A 17,091-nucleotide genomic window follows, 5' to 3' on the forward strand; every position below is an offset into this window, starting at 1 on the left:
TTCACTTATTTCTGTGATAAAGATGAGCATCTGACTATTGGAAAGCAGGAAAGAATAACAATGGAGCCAAAGGAGCTGGAAGTGTCTCCATTTTATGTTACAGGGAAAAAGGGGACTGAAAATGCTGGGGGTCTGTTTGTTTGTTTTATTTTTTTTTAGAGAGAGCAAGGGAGGGAGAGAGAGAAGAACATTGATGCGAGAGTGAAACATTGATTGGCTGCCTCCTGCACGCCCCCTACCAGACATGTGCCCTGACCAGGAATCGAACCGGTAACCTTTCGGTGCACAGGACAACGCCCAGCCAACCGAGCCACACCAGCCAGGGCGTTTGTGTATTTTTAAGAATTAAATGATGGAGAAATTAATATTTTCCTCAGGTGGTTCACATTTTCCTCAGATGGTTCCAGAAGACTTCTAGCAGTTTAGGCCAGTAAGATTCTCAAAAAACAAGGTTTAAAATGCTAAGAAATCTTGGACAGTTTAAGCAATTGTCAAAATTAAGGGCCATAATAATTAGTATGTACTTTGTGCTTTATGATTATAGGACTTTGTGTATATATTGATTGATTTAATCTGTGGTTTAAAAAATTAGTAAGGGATAAACCCTGATACAAAATGCTGTTCATAAGTATGAACACCGCTCTGGACCTTAAACATCGTGTTTGATAACATGTCTGTAAACTAAATGTAAGTAACTCTGACAAACCCGGAGAATGCATTTAGGAATTATCAGACCATCATAAGTTAACCAGCATGACACCTGCAAGTCCAACTAACCTTTGAAATCAACAGAACTGAATGTGGAGAATTGCTCCCATGCTAGTTTCAAATTTCAAATTATTTATACCAAGGGAACAATCTAGGAGCAATGAAATGAAGAGTTGCTATTCAGCATCTATCAGAAATTTAAAATTATTTAAGTCAACCCGGTTCCCTGGACTGTTTTCATGCATAAATCCATTGGATGCACCAATGCTCTCTTATTAAACCAGAGTGGCCCAGTCTGTCTGCTTTTTTGTGAATTCTAACTTGTCATTTTAGTAGCTATTTGCCTGCTCATTTTGTGCCTCTATGTTTTAAAGTAGTAGTTTTTCTTTCTTAATTAAATGTGCTAATACTTCAGAATACCTCTACTATCCCTCCCCACCAAAAGAGTATGATATTTGTTTATATAGAAGTAGTGTGAAATTAGTATAGTTTAAAATTCATTCGCATGGGAATCAAGACTCAGAACTTTACAGAATTAAGGAAAAAAAGTTTTTCAGACACAATTTGGGTAAAGAAAGGACCTTTTATAATCCCATCTAAATTCACACAAATTTACAAAAGCATTCTTACTTTTTATAAGATTTGTTGCCCAGTCTATTACCATGCCAAACATTGGGGGAATGCCCTCTTTTTCCATAAACTTTCACCAGAATAGTCTTTTCCCCTCTCCCTTGGTAAACCTGACAACCAGCTATCATTAACACCTTCCATGCATCAGAAGGAAACAGTCTAAGTTTCAAGAAAAGCAAAAAAGGTGTTTCCTAAACAGTAGAAATGTGTTGTGATGTCATAAGCTGACATCTGAAAACTAGAGTGCATTTAGGAGAGCAGATCTATGTGAATGTAAACTATTCTTTGAATTAACAGCTGTCCTTCAGGATGGCATGGGTTAAAACTCAGCTTCCGAGTAGTCGTAGCTCATAGCAGGAAAAAGGGAGACACGTTTTCAAGTTATCGCGTTGTACCTATCCGCAGACCCAAGCTTCTCTGTTTCATTCTGTGGGTCAGGTTACTTAAATCACGTGGCTTCCCATGAAATGGGGGATAAGTGTTCAGGCTTTACCAGTTACCAAAGTCATTACCAAAAAGGGGAGGGTAAATACCAGAAACAGCAGGCAGAAGGAGGAGTGTCACACCAGTGTCATTGTTGACCTCCTACCTGAAAAGGACCCCGGCAAAGGAAGACTCCTCCAGAAGGTTTTTGGACATTACCTGTGGCATGTGAGGTGCCGTGCACTTTCTCTGCTTTTGTCCAGAGGAGGTGGATATGAAGAGCACAACCCCACCCCTGACTGCCCCTTTACCACCCCTTGTCTCTAAGCCCCCAGCTCCACTAACCAAACCTCAGGGGATTCGTGGAAACTACATCAACCTGGAAGCTGGGATAAGAGTCTTTGTCCAGTGACCTGGCAGCATAGAAATAAGAGCAGCCTGCCAGCTGGTAGTCAGACCTTGAGAAACAGACAAGACTTTAAAAGTAACTGGGTCCAAACTGCATGTTTTCAACGTGTAAACTGAGGTACAGAGAAAGGGTGTGATCTAGCCAAGCCCACAATCCAGCCCAGTGCTATTTCCACGGTGGGGTCATCTTGCTGCTGTTCTCTGCACATGTTACCCCTGCAGTCACAGGTACCCAAGGCCATCGGCCCAGACAGGCACCAATGCTGCCATCTCCTTCAGCGTTCACCCAGGACACAGTTATGGCAGTTTTACTCATTTCATTCAATCTATTTCTTCTTCCCCAAAAGGTTTCCTCTCTTCCCAGTAAAAATTGTGAAAGTAATTTCCCTGCTTCCTTAAGCCTCTGGAAAGAAACAGCTGCAGTCTTGCAGACTGAGTTCAAACGCATTGCTTGGTAAAGTAAGCTCTCCCTCCTCCAGATATTACTTCAACAAAAGCATCTGACTCTCTCCTCATCCCCAGATCCTCCAATCTGCTCTGTGTTCATTTACATCAGTTATTACACTAAACAGAGCGGGCAGGCAAATGCTGAGGAGGAAGGAGCCCGCATTGGTTTGGGTTAGGTGAACATCGCCGCCTTGTGGTCAAACAGAAAGCAGGCCCGTTTTCTTTCTGGCCTTCACTAAAAGCTGGGGAGAGCCTAGGATACTCTTTGAATCCTTTCCCCTGCTTCAGACCAGACCATCCATCACTCTAAAATAATCAAGCTTTATATGACAAGTTTCTAAAGAAAAGAAGATTATGGCACCTTCTTTGGTAGTCTATAAACCTATAAGCCCTTTATGAATGAAGTCATTTACCAAAAAAAAAAAATTGTTTTTTGCCCCTCTTAAATTTTATTTATTTAGAATTTTACTATTATAACTATTCTTCCTGGCAACTCCCACTCTTACAGACACATCACATGTATAAATATTGCCATTCAATATTGGTCTTCAGACAATATCGATTCTTGTTCTTAGAATTCAAACTAATGCTTCCATATGGATTTCTCAAATGAAAATATATAGGTGTTAGACTCGATATTACCCACGTTTTAAATTTAGAAAATTGTTACAAGGTTGAAAATAAGCACAAGTTCCTAGACTTGCTATAGCTGCCTTTCAATAGCATCATAATAGATCCTCTGGGGATTTTTTCAAAACCTGGTACATTACAGGCCATAGAGGCCAGGAAGTTCAACTCTTCAGTGAGAAAACTGGGGTGTTGAGGGAAAGTGGCTGGTTTGTCCTATAGACAGAAGCCCAGGGCAGTTGAGTCCCAGCCAGTGTCCCTTACCCTGCCTACCTCACAGTGCCAAGCAAATAACAGACAGGGTGGGCTTCCTCTGGAGGGCACCCTTCATGGAGCCAAAGGCATGGAGAGGAGGCTGACTCGGGTGTGGCCAGGCTCTGGGGCTCTTCTACCTTTGAAATAACAGAGGTGCTTAACAATCTGGTAGAGCCAGGCCTTACAGAAACTGCAGCCTTGTTAACCTATCCCAAAATAACGGAGAAAAATCGTCACATGGGTAATATCTTTTAAATCAGCTTAATGTTTATGGAAAGGGCAATGCCTGAGAAGTTATGATCTTCAAATAAAACCTTGTCTACGTTCCCTTTGTTATATTTTCACCATGCTTTGCATAAGGAAGCCAGACAATTGGTCTTTCTTAGCAGCCAGAGGATAGCTTAATTTGACAATTTAGATTGATGAGATAATCTTCACACAAAAGAGATCCCGAAATTCTGAGAAAGTGGGGGAGGAGTGAGAGACCATTTCTGTGAAGGGACAATTCAGCAAAAGAAATGGGTTCTGATGAGCCCAGGTCAGGGATGGGAGGGGTTGTGTGCCTTAAAGTGCTGCCATCTCATCTCGAATGCCCTTCACACAGTCCCACTTCGCTCAGCCGTTTCAGATTAGGTCCCCAAGCCTGCCTTATATCCCAAGCTAAGGGAGAGGTAGAATGCAGTGGGCAGGGCTGAGAACTAAGGCTACAAGCAGCAAGGAGGTTGAAAGAGCAGCACTTGGATTCATACACTTGGGCTGGTGCATCAATTACTATCCATTCATTCCTGCCCATACAGACACACCAATATGCATATTTCAAGACAGATTTCTGCAGTAAACCGAGGCTTTCCCAAACAGGGGTGACTCACACACTGTGGCTAGTTAGTTCTCTTACTGAGAACATAATGCAAAACACACACACACACACACACACACACACACACAACAACCACATCAGTTAATTTCACTATTTCACTCATTTATATTTTCAATAAAAAGCATTTCGAATGCCAGCCACACATCCGGCACTATAAAAGGCACTAGGAATACAAGAATAAATAAAACAATGAATAATATAAGGCTCTTTCTCCCTGCTTTCTCTTTCAACACAAGGGACGTTCATAAATGACTTCATCTGACAGCCATCCTGATCTCCTTGTATGAAAAGGAGCCAAGTGTTCATTGTTAAACAGAAGTTTGGTATTAAAGGCTATCTGAGCTCTAAGCATGCGCCACCTGATGCAAGCCCTGGCAATACCAATCCCCTCTGGAGGAGTCTTCATTTAGTGAGTGTGAAGAAATAGATGATCAGCAAAGGGCGGTAACAGGCCTGGGTCTGAGGCAGAACAGCCAGGGGCCTGGGGACAGCTGGGGAAGCTAGTTCCTAGTGTCTGGGAGCCATAGCATTTGCCATGTCTAGCCTTGTGTTTCTTTCTGCTACGCTGGTGTGTTTTTCTCCTCAGCTGAAGACTCGAATAAATATTTTGATTTTCTGTTATTGCCGACGATTACTGCATCTTCTTATTTAACGTATGTCTTCTTTCCAAGCGAGAATATCCAGGTTTCGGTTGGATCTATTTTAAGGTGAATTAATTAACCAGCATAATAATTCATTCATATGTTTCTTTTTTAATTAATTTTTTTTTTTACTCTAAAATAGTTACAGAACACATGGGATCGAATCCCTAGTAAATCACGCTGTCCTTTGGCTCTGTTTGTTTTTCATTCTTCCCTCACAGGGGAACCTGCCGCCTGACTACAGAATCAGCCTGATCGACATTGGCCTGGTGATAGAATACCTGATGGGCGGAGCTTATCGTTGCAACTACACGCGCAAGCGCTTCCGGACGCTCTACCACAATCTCTTCGGCCCCAAGAGGGTGAGCCTTGCGGGCAAATTCGGGTTCCTGGACTCCTGGGTGGACTAGGGTGCTACCGATTCAGGGTGTGGCTTCCTTCTCTCTTAGTGGGAGATGAGATGAGAAGGCAATTGCCCCACCTCTTCTTCCCACCACCATCACATCTGTTTTTATAAAGGCAGGGGTGGGGGAGGGGAGGGAGGGTGTATTCTTCCCCTAGGTCCAATTCAAATCAGAAACACACTGAGAGTGAGCCTTAATGATCAGAGAATAGCAATGAAATTCAAATGAATCTTAGTATCTACCGCAGCAATTTTCAAGATTTTTGGTCTAAAGGGATCTATTTATACCCTTAAAAATTACTGAGGACTCCCAAAAGCTTTTTTATCTACATTGGGTTCTATCAATATTTATCATGCTGGAGATTAAAGTTGAAACATTAAAAAATAATAATTTATTAATTCATCTTAAGATGACCATAAGAAGTCCATTCATTACATATTAACATAGAGAGCATGTTTATGAAAAACAACTATGTTTTCGAAAACAAAAATCAGTGATGAGTAGCATAGTTTACATTTTTTGAAAAATTCTATAATGTTTGACTTAACAGAAGATAGATTCTCATATCTATTTCTGTAGTCGTCTGTTACAAGACATTGTTTTGGTTAAAATATATGAAGAAAATCTGCCCTCACACAAATATGTGACAAATATGTTTCAAACAAAGGAAGAAGTAATCTTTAGTGATAATTGTAGCTATTCTTTTTTGATATTTCATCAAAATTCAAGTGGCAATTTCTTGAAGATTCATTTGCAACATGAAATCTGAAACCATGTCAGTGAACTTTTCCTATTAAAATCCAAACTGCAGTTTGTATGGATCTTTTAACAACATAGATTGGTCATTGTAAAATATTGGTTTGTTGAGTTATATTCTGATCTTCTAACTGTTGACACAGTTTATTATACAATTTCAAAAACTTGCAAAAACTTGCATTCACCTTCAATCTCATCAGAAAAGTCTTTACTGAAAAACTGTCAAGGTCAAGGTGTGGGTTTTCCAAGATTCTATTATCTGCTTGAAAGTTTGAATTTTGTCACTGACAACCAATATTGCGAGTTGTCTTCCTTGAAATGACAGTCCTACTTCGTTCATTTCCAAAACGTCTGCCATCCAGGTCTAAGAAACCCTAATTGTCTACCAGTCATTTCTTTACACAGATAGTTCAAGACACAAAGTGGCCATAATTCAGCCCAAACAACCCATGAGTGTTCTCCCTCAGGCCCCCATCCTAGTTCAGTATGCAGCAGCAGTGCTTTATGCGACTTCCCATTTCACCCCTCAGAATAGTAAAAAGACATTTTTTACCAGCAAGAATAGAAATTGAATACACATAATAATTTTTTAGGCCCCATCAAGCACATTCTTTTGTTGTTGTTTTGTTCCATTGATTTTTAGAGAAAGTGGAAGGGAGGGAGAAAGAGAGAGAGAGAGAAACATCAATGTGAGAGAGACACATCAATTGGTTGCCTCCCAAACACTCACTGTAACCCACTGAAAAATCAAACTGGCAACCCTTCAGTGCACAGGCCTCATCTCTGTCCAATGAGCCACACCAGCCAGGGCTCATCAAGCACATTCTTAAGTGCAACTGTTTTGTTTTGTTTTGTTTTAAACTTCAAGTGTATAACAGTGAACTCTAATGACAACTAGTAAAGCCTGGTACCACTGCCTTCATTCTTGCCAAGGTACCCAGCAATTTTACCAACCGTTGCTTTTGTATCATCAGTGCAAATATTAACACATCTTAGTGTTATTATGAAAATAGCTTTGACTTCACAGGCCCCTGGAAGGGTCTCAGGAAAGACCTCCACCCCCAAAAGGGTCACATGGTCCTAGGACAACATTTTGAGAACTGCTGCTATAGCTGGTGGCAGGCATCATTTTTTATTTCTACCAAACCTTATCTTCTGATTATTCTAGTATTTTGTGGTGCTAGAAGAGACCTCTGAAAACACCAAAAAGTATTACTTTTTAAAAATCACAAATTTTAAACTGGTGGCCATTATAAAAGCTAAAAGAGAAAGAAAGGGGGAGAGACAAGGTTCAAGCTATTCCGACTTGAATGGTCAAATAAAATTTGGAGGAACCATAAGTGCTATAACCTTACTCTTTACTTAAAGAACTTTCAAGTTGGTACCCGACCCTTCCGTGATACTTGCAAAGTGGAATTGGAATTCCTGACCCCTGAAATGTAATTTTGTATCTCCCCTTGTTAAATATAAATCAAGTTCTATACTTTGCCGAGTTGCCTTCTCTGTCCGTCTCGGTCTGTGCCTGTTCTGCACATTCCCAGCATGAGCAATGTTGCTTCTGTTTGTGCTGATACTTTCCATGCCATTAAGTGCCATCGACACATGCCCCTCTGGCCCCACTCACCCTTGATCTACCGGACAGCAGCATAGAGAGATGGCCAGCATGAAGCATCTACACATATATTTATGAATAATATCTCAAGTCTTCCGGGAATAGAGGTCATTCAGTGGTTTGAGAAACACCTGCTTTGATTGAATGTTTCATCATACACATAAGTGCTTGAAGTCATGGAGATGACGAGCAGGACAGTTTTAGGAAGATGGAAGAAATTTTGGTCCACAAAAGGAAATCACGTTATGCCTGTCCAGTTTCCTAATTTTCTGTGATTCACCCAAACTCATTAAATCCCTAATTCTCTAAGAATTTCTATAAATAGGTTCCCTTTGTAATGTTTTATTTATTGAAATAGATAGATGCTATATGGTAAATGGAATTGTTTCATTACCTGTTTGAGATAAAGTAGGATCCTTTTCTTACATCTGTAAAGAAATATCTAACATTGTGCATTAATTTTTTAACAGCCCAAAGCCTTGAAACTATTGGGAATGGAGGTAAGTGTTTGCTCAAACTATTAGTGTCAATTATTTAATCTCTTTGTTACACATTTGAAATATATACATAAGTTCATTTCAGTGGTAAGGATTAGTACGTGACTCTGCAATGAGGAAGTGACATTTTTCCCAGTGGTGAGGGGACAGGTCACAGTAGCTTTGAAAATTTCACCATAGAGGACATATTAATTAGCATTGCAAACGAGGAAATAAGTCCTATTTGAAATACTAACCTGAAAACCAAGGAAGCATATATATTCCAGTAAGCAAAATCTATTCATGGGTGTTTACAAATGGCCAACAAATCCAAAGGCCAGAAAGACTTTACAAATGCACCTAATGAGGTATGCAGAAACTGGAGAGGTTACCTTCCTCCCATCTTTTGTTAATGTGGTTATTGCTGTATGCAAATGCAAGTCCTTGTCCTTTGAGAGAAAAGGGTAGTGCTGTCCATCATGCATGACAAATAACCCTGCCTGCAGAGGGGGAAAAGGACAAAAGTGAAAAGAAAAAGAAAATGGCCCATTGAACATACTTTTTCTAATTTAAAGTATAACAATGAATGTTCCCATAGGACGGTGCTCATGCTCTTCTAGCTCATTTTAAAATTAGACATATATGAGCTTGAGCATTCTTTTAGGATTGGAGCTAGGAGAGGATACAGGCATACCTCAGAGATATTGCGGGTTCGGTTCCAGGCCACCGCAATAAAGCAAGTCGTGATCTTTTGCCTTCAATGTGTAGAAAATGCAACATCTGGGAAGAGCAATAAAGTGAAACACAATCAAATGAGGTGTGCCAGTAGTTCATTTATGCATCTGTCAAACCTGGACCAGTAGTAAATATACAATAACTGTTGCCTGAATTTCATTGGTTCATTTCTAACTCTACCTCTATTTTTTTTTCACCCTAAAATTGCAGGATGACGTTCCCTTGAGGAGAGGAAGAAAGACAACCAAGAAACGTGAAGAAGAGGTAGACATTGACTTGGACGACCCTGAGATCAACCACTTTCCTTTCCCTTTCCACGAGCTGATGGTGTGGGCCGTCCTGATGAAGCGGCAGAAAATGGCCTTGTTCTTCTGGCAGCACGGCGAGGAGGCCATGGCCAAGGCCCTGGTGGCCTGCAAGCTCTGCAAGGCCATGGCTCATGAGGCTTCTGAGAACGACATGGTCGATGACATCTCCCAGGAGCTGAACCACAACTCCAGGTCGGCCAGCCCAGATAATGGGGTGATTAGGGGATTAAAAGGGAAGGTGGGCCCCAAATAATGAATGGAGGGTCTGAGCTCCCCAAAACTTGAAGGCAAGGCAGTATCACCCCAATGGTGCACAGAGAGGGTGGACATGAAGAATTACTGTTGCCCGGCTGGCGTGGCTCAGTATTTGAACATCAACCTGTGAACCAGGAAGTCAGGGTTCAGTTCCTGGTAGGGGCACATGCCGGAGTTCTGGGCTCAATCCCCAGTGTGGGGCATGCAGGAGGCAGCCAATCAATGATTCTCTCTCAAGATTGATGTTTCTATCTCTCTCTCCCCCTCCGTTCTTCTCTGAAGTCAATAAAAAAAAATTTTTTTTTAAAAAGAATCACTGTTTATGGTGCACAGCACTAGCTATAGAGGTACAAACAGATTATAGGAGATTTTATTTCATCCTCTCCACCTCCCCAACATGTCTGGTATTTTCACTGTAGGCATGTTTGCTGCAAGGATTTTTAGCACACAGGTAATCAGCTGTAAAGCAATTTTGCCATAAGAGACAAAATAATGAAGAATGACATCATGGAACATGAAAAATTATTAACAAAATTTAAAAACTGTGTTGCAAAAATGAAAATACATTGTCTTCGAAATCTTTTGTTCATAGTATTATATATACTTTTCTTTTATATTTGCCATAGCTTGGTGAACGTTTGGTTCTGCTGGGTGGGAGGTTGACTGTGGTCACTGAATGATATACAAACTGATATGTTTATCATTTTCTAGTATAGTGTGCAATCTGGCTTTAAACGGAGTTTTTAACATCCACTATTTTAAGACCACCACATCTACTCATCATTGTATAGACCTAAGTTTATACAATAGACTTAGTCTATACACTTGAAGTTATACACTTGAAGTTTAAATAGACCTAAGTCTATTTTAAGACCACCACATCTACTCATCATTGTATACCTCTAATTGTGAGGGCCAAGATTTATATAATGTAAAAATGGAAGTAACTGTGAGAACCTCCTCCATGGAGAAATGAAACCAAACTGACAACTAGCTTAAATAAATTCAGTTTGTCGAACGTAAACCAAACTGTCCACCGTTATTTTATCTTTTATGATGAAATTGCCTTACAGCCAATTAGTTGTGCAACAAAAATGCTTACAGCAAAAACACCTAGAACCCTGCCCCAAGAGACAGATCCTCTTGTTAGGCATATTTTACAGCTAAAGGAAATGAGACGTAGAATTTAAGTAACTTGTCCAAGATGACAACTTTGTGGCTAGGCTCAGATTTGAACTGAGGTCTGCCACATTGAAGAAGACACACTGCACTCTAATCATTGATTTATTGGTCTGCCATCCTCATCCATGCACCTTGAATTAAGGGCCTTGAGTGCAGGGGTCATGCCTTGTTTGACTTACGCCCTTAGTCCTAAACACGGTGTCTGGCAAGTAGAGCTGTTTAATGGATGTTGGTTGGATGAATGAATGAACCATAGGCCATTCAGAACCCACCTTTTTTGGCTTGGCCAGTGGGTCTCCACTTTCATCATCTAAGTCTCCAAGATGGCTAAAAGACGGCCCTTCACATTCTCTTTTTCAGGGACTTTGGCCAGCTGGCCGTGGAGCTCCTGGACCAGTCCTACAAGCAGGATGAGCAACTGGCCATGAAGCTGCTGACATATGAGCTAAAGAACTGGAGCAACGCCACATGCCTGCAGCTCGCGGTGGCTGCCAAGCACCGCGACTTCATCGCACACACGTGCAGCCAGATGTTGCTCACAGACATGTGGATGGGCCGGCTCCGGATGCGCAAGAACTCGGGCCTCAAGGTCAGTGCAGCCAGAAGGCCCTACTGGCTATGAGCACCAGAGGGTTGGTTGGAGCTTTCCAAGCTGAATATGCAGTGGGATTAGGCATTTTCATGTCTCAGGAGGGTGACTCTACACTCCAACTGCACCAGGATCTTCTGTGTAGTGTTTTCATGTAGAGGCTAAGACCTCCTCTAAATTTTGCTAAATCAATAGAGATGGTGCCTAGACATTAATATTTTTCAGAAGATCCAAAATGTGATAGTCTCACTCAGGTTCTGCAGGGGTGCCATGTGCTCTGGCACAAGCTATGCTGTACAAGGAGTCGCTTACCTGGGCAACTGTTCACTGCGAGGCAGATGGAATACCCTGACCTCCTCTACACCAGGTCAAAAGAGACATTGGCTCTTATTCAGCTGTACTTGAGAAATTGTTTAAACTGAAATAATAGTGAGAGAGATTTATAGGTAAAGACATTGCTGGATAATCTTGATCTATTCTTAGATGAAGAAAAACAAAGTTGCAGATCATCATGTATGTAACCTGAGACCATTTTTGTTTTTTTAAAGCATATACGTGTATAGTTACAATTGTATAGATGATGTTTAAAACAAAACCAAACAGGAACAATACACAGTAAATTGTAGTGTTACCTCTAGGGTTGAAGTATAAGAATAATGTGTGGCTTTGCTTTGTATGTTTTCTTAATGTTTTTTAAAGAAAACATTAAACTGAAAGAAGTAAAAGAAAGGCAAAAATAGGAGGGGGAAGATTAAATGATTGTTAAAATAGTTCATCTGTTTAGAATTTGTGGCTGTTACCAGTGAAACCAGGCTCATATTTACCTAGAACCACCTGATCTGGGTAACTTTGAGAGCAGCCCAAAGCAGAAGGGCCACGAGACCAGAGGGATCACTGAGGCCGCCCTGGCTGAACCAGCACCCGCTCCTCTGCTCCCCCCTCCCATGGGATCTTGGCCAGGAGTCACAGAAGGTTGCCATGAAGTGGGTCATGGGTGTTCCCTAGCTGTGCTGCTGGTGACCTTGGCCAAGCCTGGCTGTCAGCTCCAAGGACAGGGTGTCACGTCCCCTGAAGGCTGCCAGCAGGCCACCTGAGCTTGCCCAGCCTGCCAGGCACCCTGAGTTCAGGGCCATCGCCCTCCCTTTTCCCTTAGCTGCTCCAGAGTCCCTGCAGGCATTCGAGCATGGGCTGTCCTTAACTTGTTATTTGAGAATTATTTTTACTTACCCTCCAGGATCCTCTTTGCCCCTTACCTCGGTTCATATTCTGGAAGCTTGTGCAATAGAACCATTTTAGGATTAGGAGAGAGGTGGGAGATTTAGGAAACACAAGTCAGATGTCAGTACTATCACTCAGAAATGCATTGTCCTGGCAAACCGAGAATGGGGTTGCTTCTTGTGAAAAAGGCCCGTGGATTCAGTATCGTCACATAGAGACTTAAGCATGTTGTTTAGACATGAGAGAAATACAGTGCGGGACCCTGTATTTGAACAGAGGCTTCCCGTAGTGAATACAGAGCCCGCTGGGGTTTGTATGTGTGTGTTTCTGTGGGATAGTAGTAGATGACGGGGGGAAGCTCTATAATGAATAAAATGCTTTCCTACACGGACTTTCTCAAGGTCAACTTAGGACAGCATTTTTTAGAGATAATTAGATGACACGATCAACTCCAATTGACACACTAGCAAATAAATGCCAATGGATATACGTATGAATTGATTTCACCAATCAAGTGCTGTTTAATGGCTAAATGGGAAACTCAGTTCTTTCCCACTCTTGCCTTGGGTAGGCGCTCTCTTTTTCCTCAGTTTCCCCCATGCAAAGTGAGTTTAATTGGGTAATATACATTTTGGTAAGATGCTTTGTTTCTCCAAAATCAGATTGAGCTACTGTGCACAATGGTTCTAGGCATTTTTGCAATGAGCTGCTTTGCCACAAACATGTTTGCCACAAAACTAATTGGCCATAAAGCAATTTTTCTGTACAAGATAAAATTTTAAAAATTAGCAGACTCATAGATAGAGAGCAGGCAGACAGCTCTGGTGGGGGGGGGGTGTTGGGGGAGGTGGAAAGATGGAGCAAAAAAGAAAAAAGAGAAGGAACTCATGGACATAGGCAATTGTGTGGTGATTATGGGAAGAGGGGGTGTGATAAAGGGGGAGGAGGGATTTGGAGATGAAGAGCGTACGAGGGGGATAAATGGTGGTGGAAAAATAAAATAAAGAAAAATAAATAAAATAAAATAAAAAGAGACATTAAAAAGGACATAATGAAATCCATTTTTCATCACAAAGTTAAGAAGACTATTATGAAATACAAAATATCTGAATTCATTTAAAACGTGTAGATTCATGATAATACTGTGCATGTACCCGGTTTTATTCTGTGGGTTGTACTTTAGCACTCATACATTCATTGCATGTTGATCTGTCTCCTCTTTTGAGCTGAGCTGCTTACCTGTTGTTTTTATTCTTGGCGTCTCGTCGCATGGCTGTTAATAGACCTCCCAAAGTTCTATGAGAAATACGGGTTCAACTCCCCACCTTCGAATCACCAAAGGATTTGCAAACTGATATGTCAGTGATCTACTCTAGTATAGTATGAAATCTGGCTTTATACTTTGTTATTTCACACTTTCAGTAACTTTGTCACCATATTTTCTACCAAGTTGATATACATAGTTATCATTCACTATTTTAAGACCTCCATGTCTAGTCGTCACTGTATAGACCAGCGTTTCTCAACCTGTGGGTCGTGACCCTTTTGGCGGTCAAACGAGCCTTTCACAGGAGTCGCCTAAGACCATCCTGCATATCAGGTATTTACATTACGATTCATAACAGTAGCAACATTACAGTTATGAAGTAGCAACGAAAATAATTTTATGGTTGGGGGTCACCACAACATGAGGAACTGTATTTAAAGGGCCAGAAGGTTGAGAACCACTGGTATAGACCAATATGAGGGCTAAGATTTATGTAATATAAAAATGGGAGTACACTGTCCACCCAAACTGTTGACCAGTTACTTTATCTTTTATGACAAAATTGCTTTACAGCCAATTAGTTTAACAGCAAAAATGATTGTGGTGAAGATGTTTACAGCAAAGAAACTTATTGTAAAAATACCCTACATGGTGCATAACAGTTCCCAGGTTGACACAAATGACTCTTGTAGCATTAATATACATAGTTATTCAAATATGCAGGTCCTCCCTTGGGGCACACACAACACTCATTTACACACACACACACACACACACACACACTCGTACACACACACCACCCCCAGGCCCTCTGATTCTAAGCAACCACTCTAATCTTAATCCCTTAAATGTGATTATTATTATTATCATTATTATTACTTTAGGTAATTCTGGGAATTCTACTTCCTCCTTCAATTCTCAGCTTGGAGTTCAAGAACAAAGACGACATGCCTTACATGACTCAGGCCCAGGAAATCCATCTCCAAGAGAAGGAGCCAGAAGAACCAGAAAAGCCCACAAAAGAAAAAGACGAAGAGGATATGGAACTGACAGTAAGAAAATACTCCTCAGTTATTGTCCATGCGGACAATCCCTCATCCACGTGTCCCATTGATATGGCTTCAGATTCCGTAACTCCTGAGGTCAGCCTCCCACCAGGTGCTTTCATTTGAGTGGTGAGACCAGGGTATTATGAAAGTGCCCTCTCTATGCACAAATAATATGACTATAGAAACTAATTAGATGTGAAATTTTTCAGCCAGGGTTAGTGGTACAGGACAACCCAATGAAATTCAAAAGCAAGGCACCCTTAATTTCCCCATCAGGTAGTGCTGTGTAAACAACCAGGTGGTGTGGCAGCCTCAGCACTTGAGGAAAGAAAGGAGATTGGTGGTTTGGGAGCAGCCGGCTTCACTGAGCTGGAACTCTTCTTCTGATCAGAAGCTGAGCCTTTATCTGTCTTCAGGGTCGGGCTCACAATGCAGGACTAATAGAATGTTGAGGTTTGTATGGAAGGTTTTTCTTAGCTCTTCCTGGTGTAATTATAGAGCATGGATGCTTTGTTCTGCAGGGCAAATGGGGCAGCTGGGCATGGGACAGCTTCCCGCAACCCCCGCCGGAGCAGCGTGACTGCCACTGGATTGTAGCCAAGGTCTAAAAATATCACAGGCTGTTAAAGGGACAAACAAGGCTTCATAGCTTTGGAGACATCAAGCAACAACTCCACAGGACCTCCTTGATATGCCCCACCCTTCCCTGCCCTCTCACCAGTCACTGTGATGACCCAGAGAAGCTGTAAGGGGAGAAAACAAAAATTGGTTTTGCTCAGGTGACAAAAGGCCTTGCATTATTATCCGAGTAGGACACCTCTGTGAATTGAGTTTTCCTCCAAATAAACACTATTTCCTTCCACTAGGCCCTTTCTAAAGATCTATTTTAAGGCACAGTTTCAGCCTCATGTGTAACAGGGTATATACATTGGGACACTCTTTTGATGGATAAATCATTCACAGCTTTTGACTCATTGAGTTTAAAGCCAATGTTTGCTTTCAGTTTCAATGTGTAAAAATTGGCCGTCTACTTCCCTCTGTGATAGGGGTGACTGCCTTCCCTAAGGATCTTACCATATTTTTGGCCTCTGCACCCTTCAAGGATAGAACCTATTTTGATTATGAGTAGCAGCGTTGCAGTAGTACTACAGGGTCTTTATTGACAGCTTCAGCGGAGGGGTAAAGAGTGTGTGCCCTGGCTCCAGAACCCTGCCCCATCACCTCCTCTGGACCACAGACACAGTTTCTTAACTTCTAACATGGGAATAATAGTAGCTTACAGGTGCATGGAGACTATATAAAAAGTGTGCATGTAAACATGTACACTGGTGTCGAGCGCGAGGTAAGCCTTGATTAAACAGTGCTAAGTGGTTCACATGCATCTACTGGTGGAGTCCTCACAACAATCCCACGGGTAGGTACTAAAAGGGTGTCCCAAAATTCACGCAAAAAATTATTTTGATAGAAAACACAGGTTTATAATTAAAAATTGTAAATTTTTTATTGATTCATAAAGTATACAGTATAGGGTTATGTATGGAATAGCATATCGGGCAAATGGCCTCCACGGCACAAAAAACTGGATTATCATGTCGCGATAGCGAGCACCATTAACTGTTATTGCCTGAGCAGCCGCATTTCGGTCATGAAAAATTTCAACAAAAGAGTGTGTATGTGCCAACAATGCCGTGGAGGCCATTTACCCGATATGCTATTCCATACGTAACCCTATACTGTATACTTTATGAATCAATAAAAAATTTACAATTTTTAATTATAAACCTGTGTTTTCTATCAAAATTACTTTTTGCGTGAATTTTGGGACACCCTTTATTACTTATCCCATCTTACAGATGAGGAAGCTGAGACTCAGAGAGGTTTAATTGCCCAAGGGTACTCCGCTAATTAGTTGTAACGCTGGCATTAGAACCCAGGCATAGAGATTTCATTGGCCCTGAATTTAGCTGATAGGCTATGCTAATTTTTTTTTTTTTTTTTTTTGTCCTAGTCTCAAATGTAGGCACTCAGCTGGTTTGGTCTACCATGTAGCAGAGAGAATCTGAAAGTGATGCATGGGACTCCTATGTCAAGTAGGACATGGCCTTGACATTGGCATACTTGCTAAGAAGGCTCGAGGGAGGATTTTAGGAAGGTAGCCAGAAGCTGAAGGCAGTATTTTTTTCTTGTTGGGTCTCAATGAAGAAAACAAAGAAGGCAGCTTCCT

General features: G+C 41.4%; 1 protein-coding gene across 6 annotated transcripts in view; it reads left to right on the plus strand.

Moving 5' to 3' along the window:
* TRPM3 (transient receptor potential cation channel subfamily M member 3) overlaps positions 1–17,091 on the plus strand; it is a 773,499-nt gene that overhangs the window by 672,806 nt on the left and 83,602 nt on the right. For 4 of the 6 annotated variants that reach the window (XM_070431513.1, XM_070431508.1, XM_070431509.1 and 1 more), the window contains 6 exons: positions 5,047–5,082; positions 5,238–5,378; positions 8,259–8,288; positions 9,210–9,499; positions 11,105–11,333; positions 14,703–14,870. In XM_070431513.1, the coding sequence (XP_070287614.1) occupies positions 5,047–5,082; positions 5,238–5,378; positions 8,259–8,288; positions 9,210–9,499; positions 11,105–11,333; positions 14,703–14,870 (894 nt within the window). The remainder of the gene's footprint in view (positions 1–5,046; positions 5,083–5,237; positions 5,379–8,258; positions 8,289–9,209; positions 9,500–11,104; positions 11,334–14,702; positions 14,871–17,091) is intronic. The other 2 variants (XM_070431511.1, XM_070431512.1) reach the window with 1 other exon arrangement.

Source organism: Myotis yumanensis, unplaced genomic scaffold, assembly GCF_028538775.1.
Source record: "Myotis yumanensis isolate MYYU_CA2020_CCGP unplaced genomic scaffold, mMyoYum1.0.hap1 SCAF_12, whole genome shotgun sequence".
Lineage (NCBI taxonomy): Eukaryota > Metazoa > Chordata > Mammalia > Chiroptera > Vespertilionidae > Myotis > Myotis yumanensis.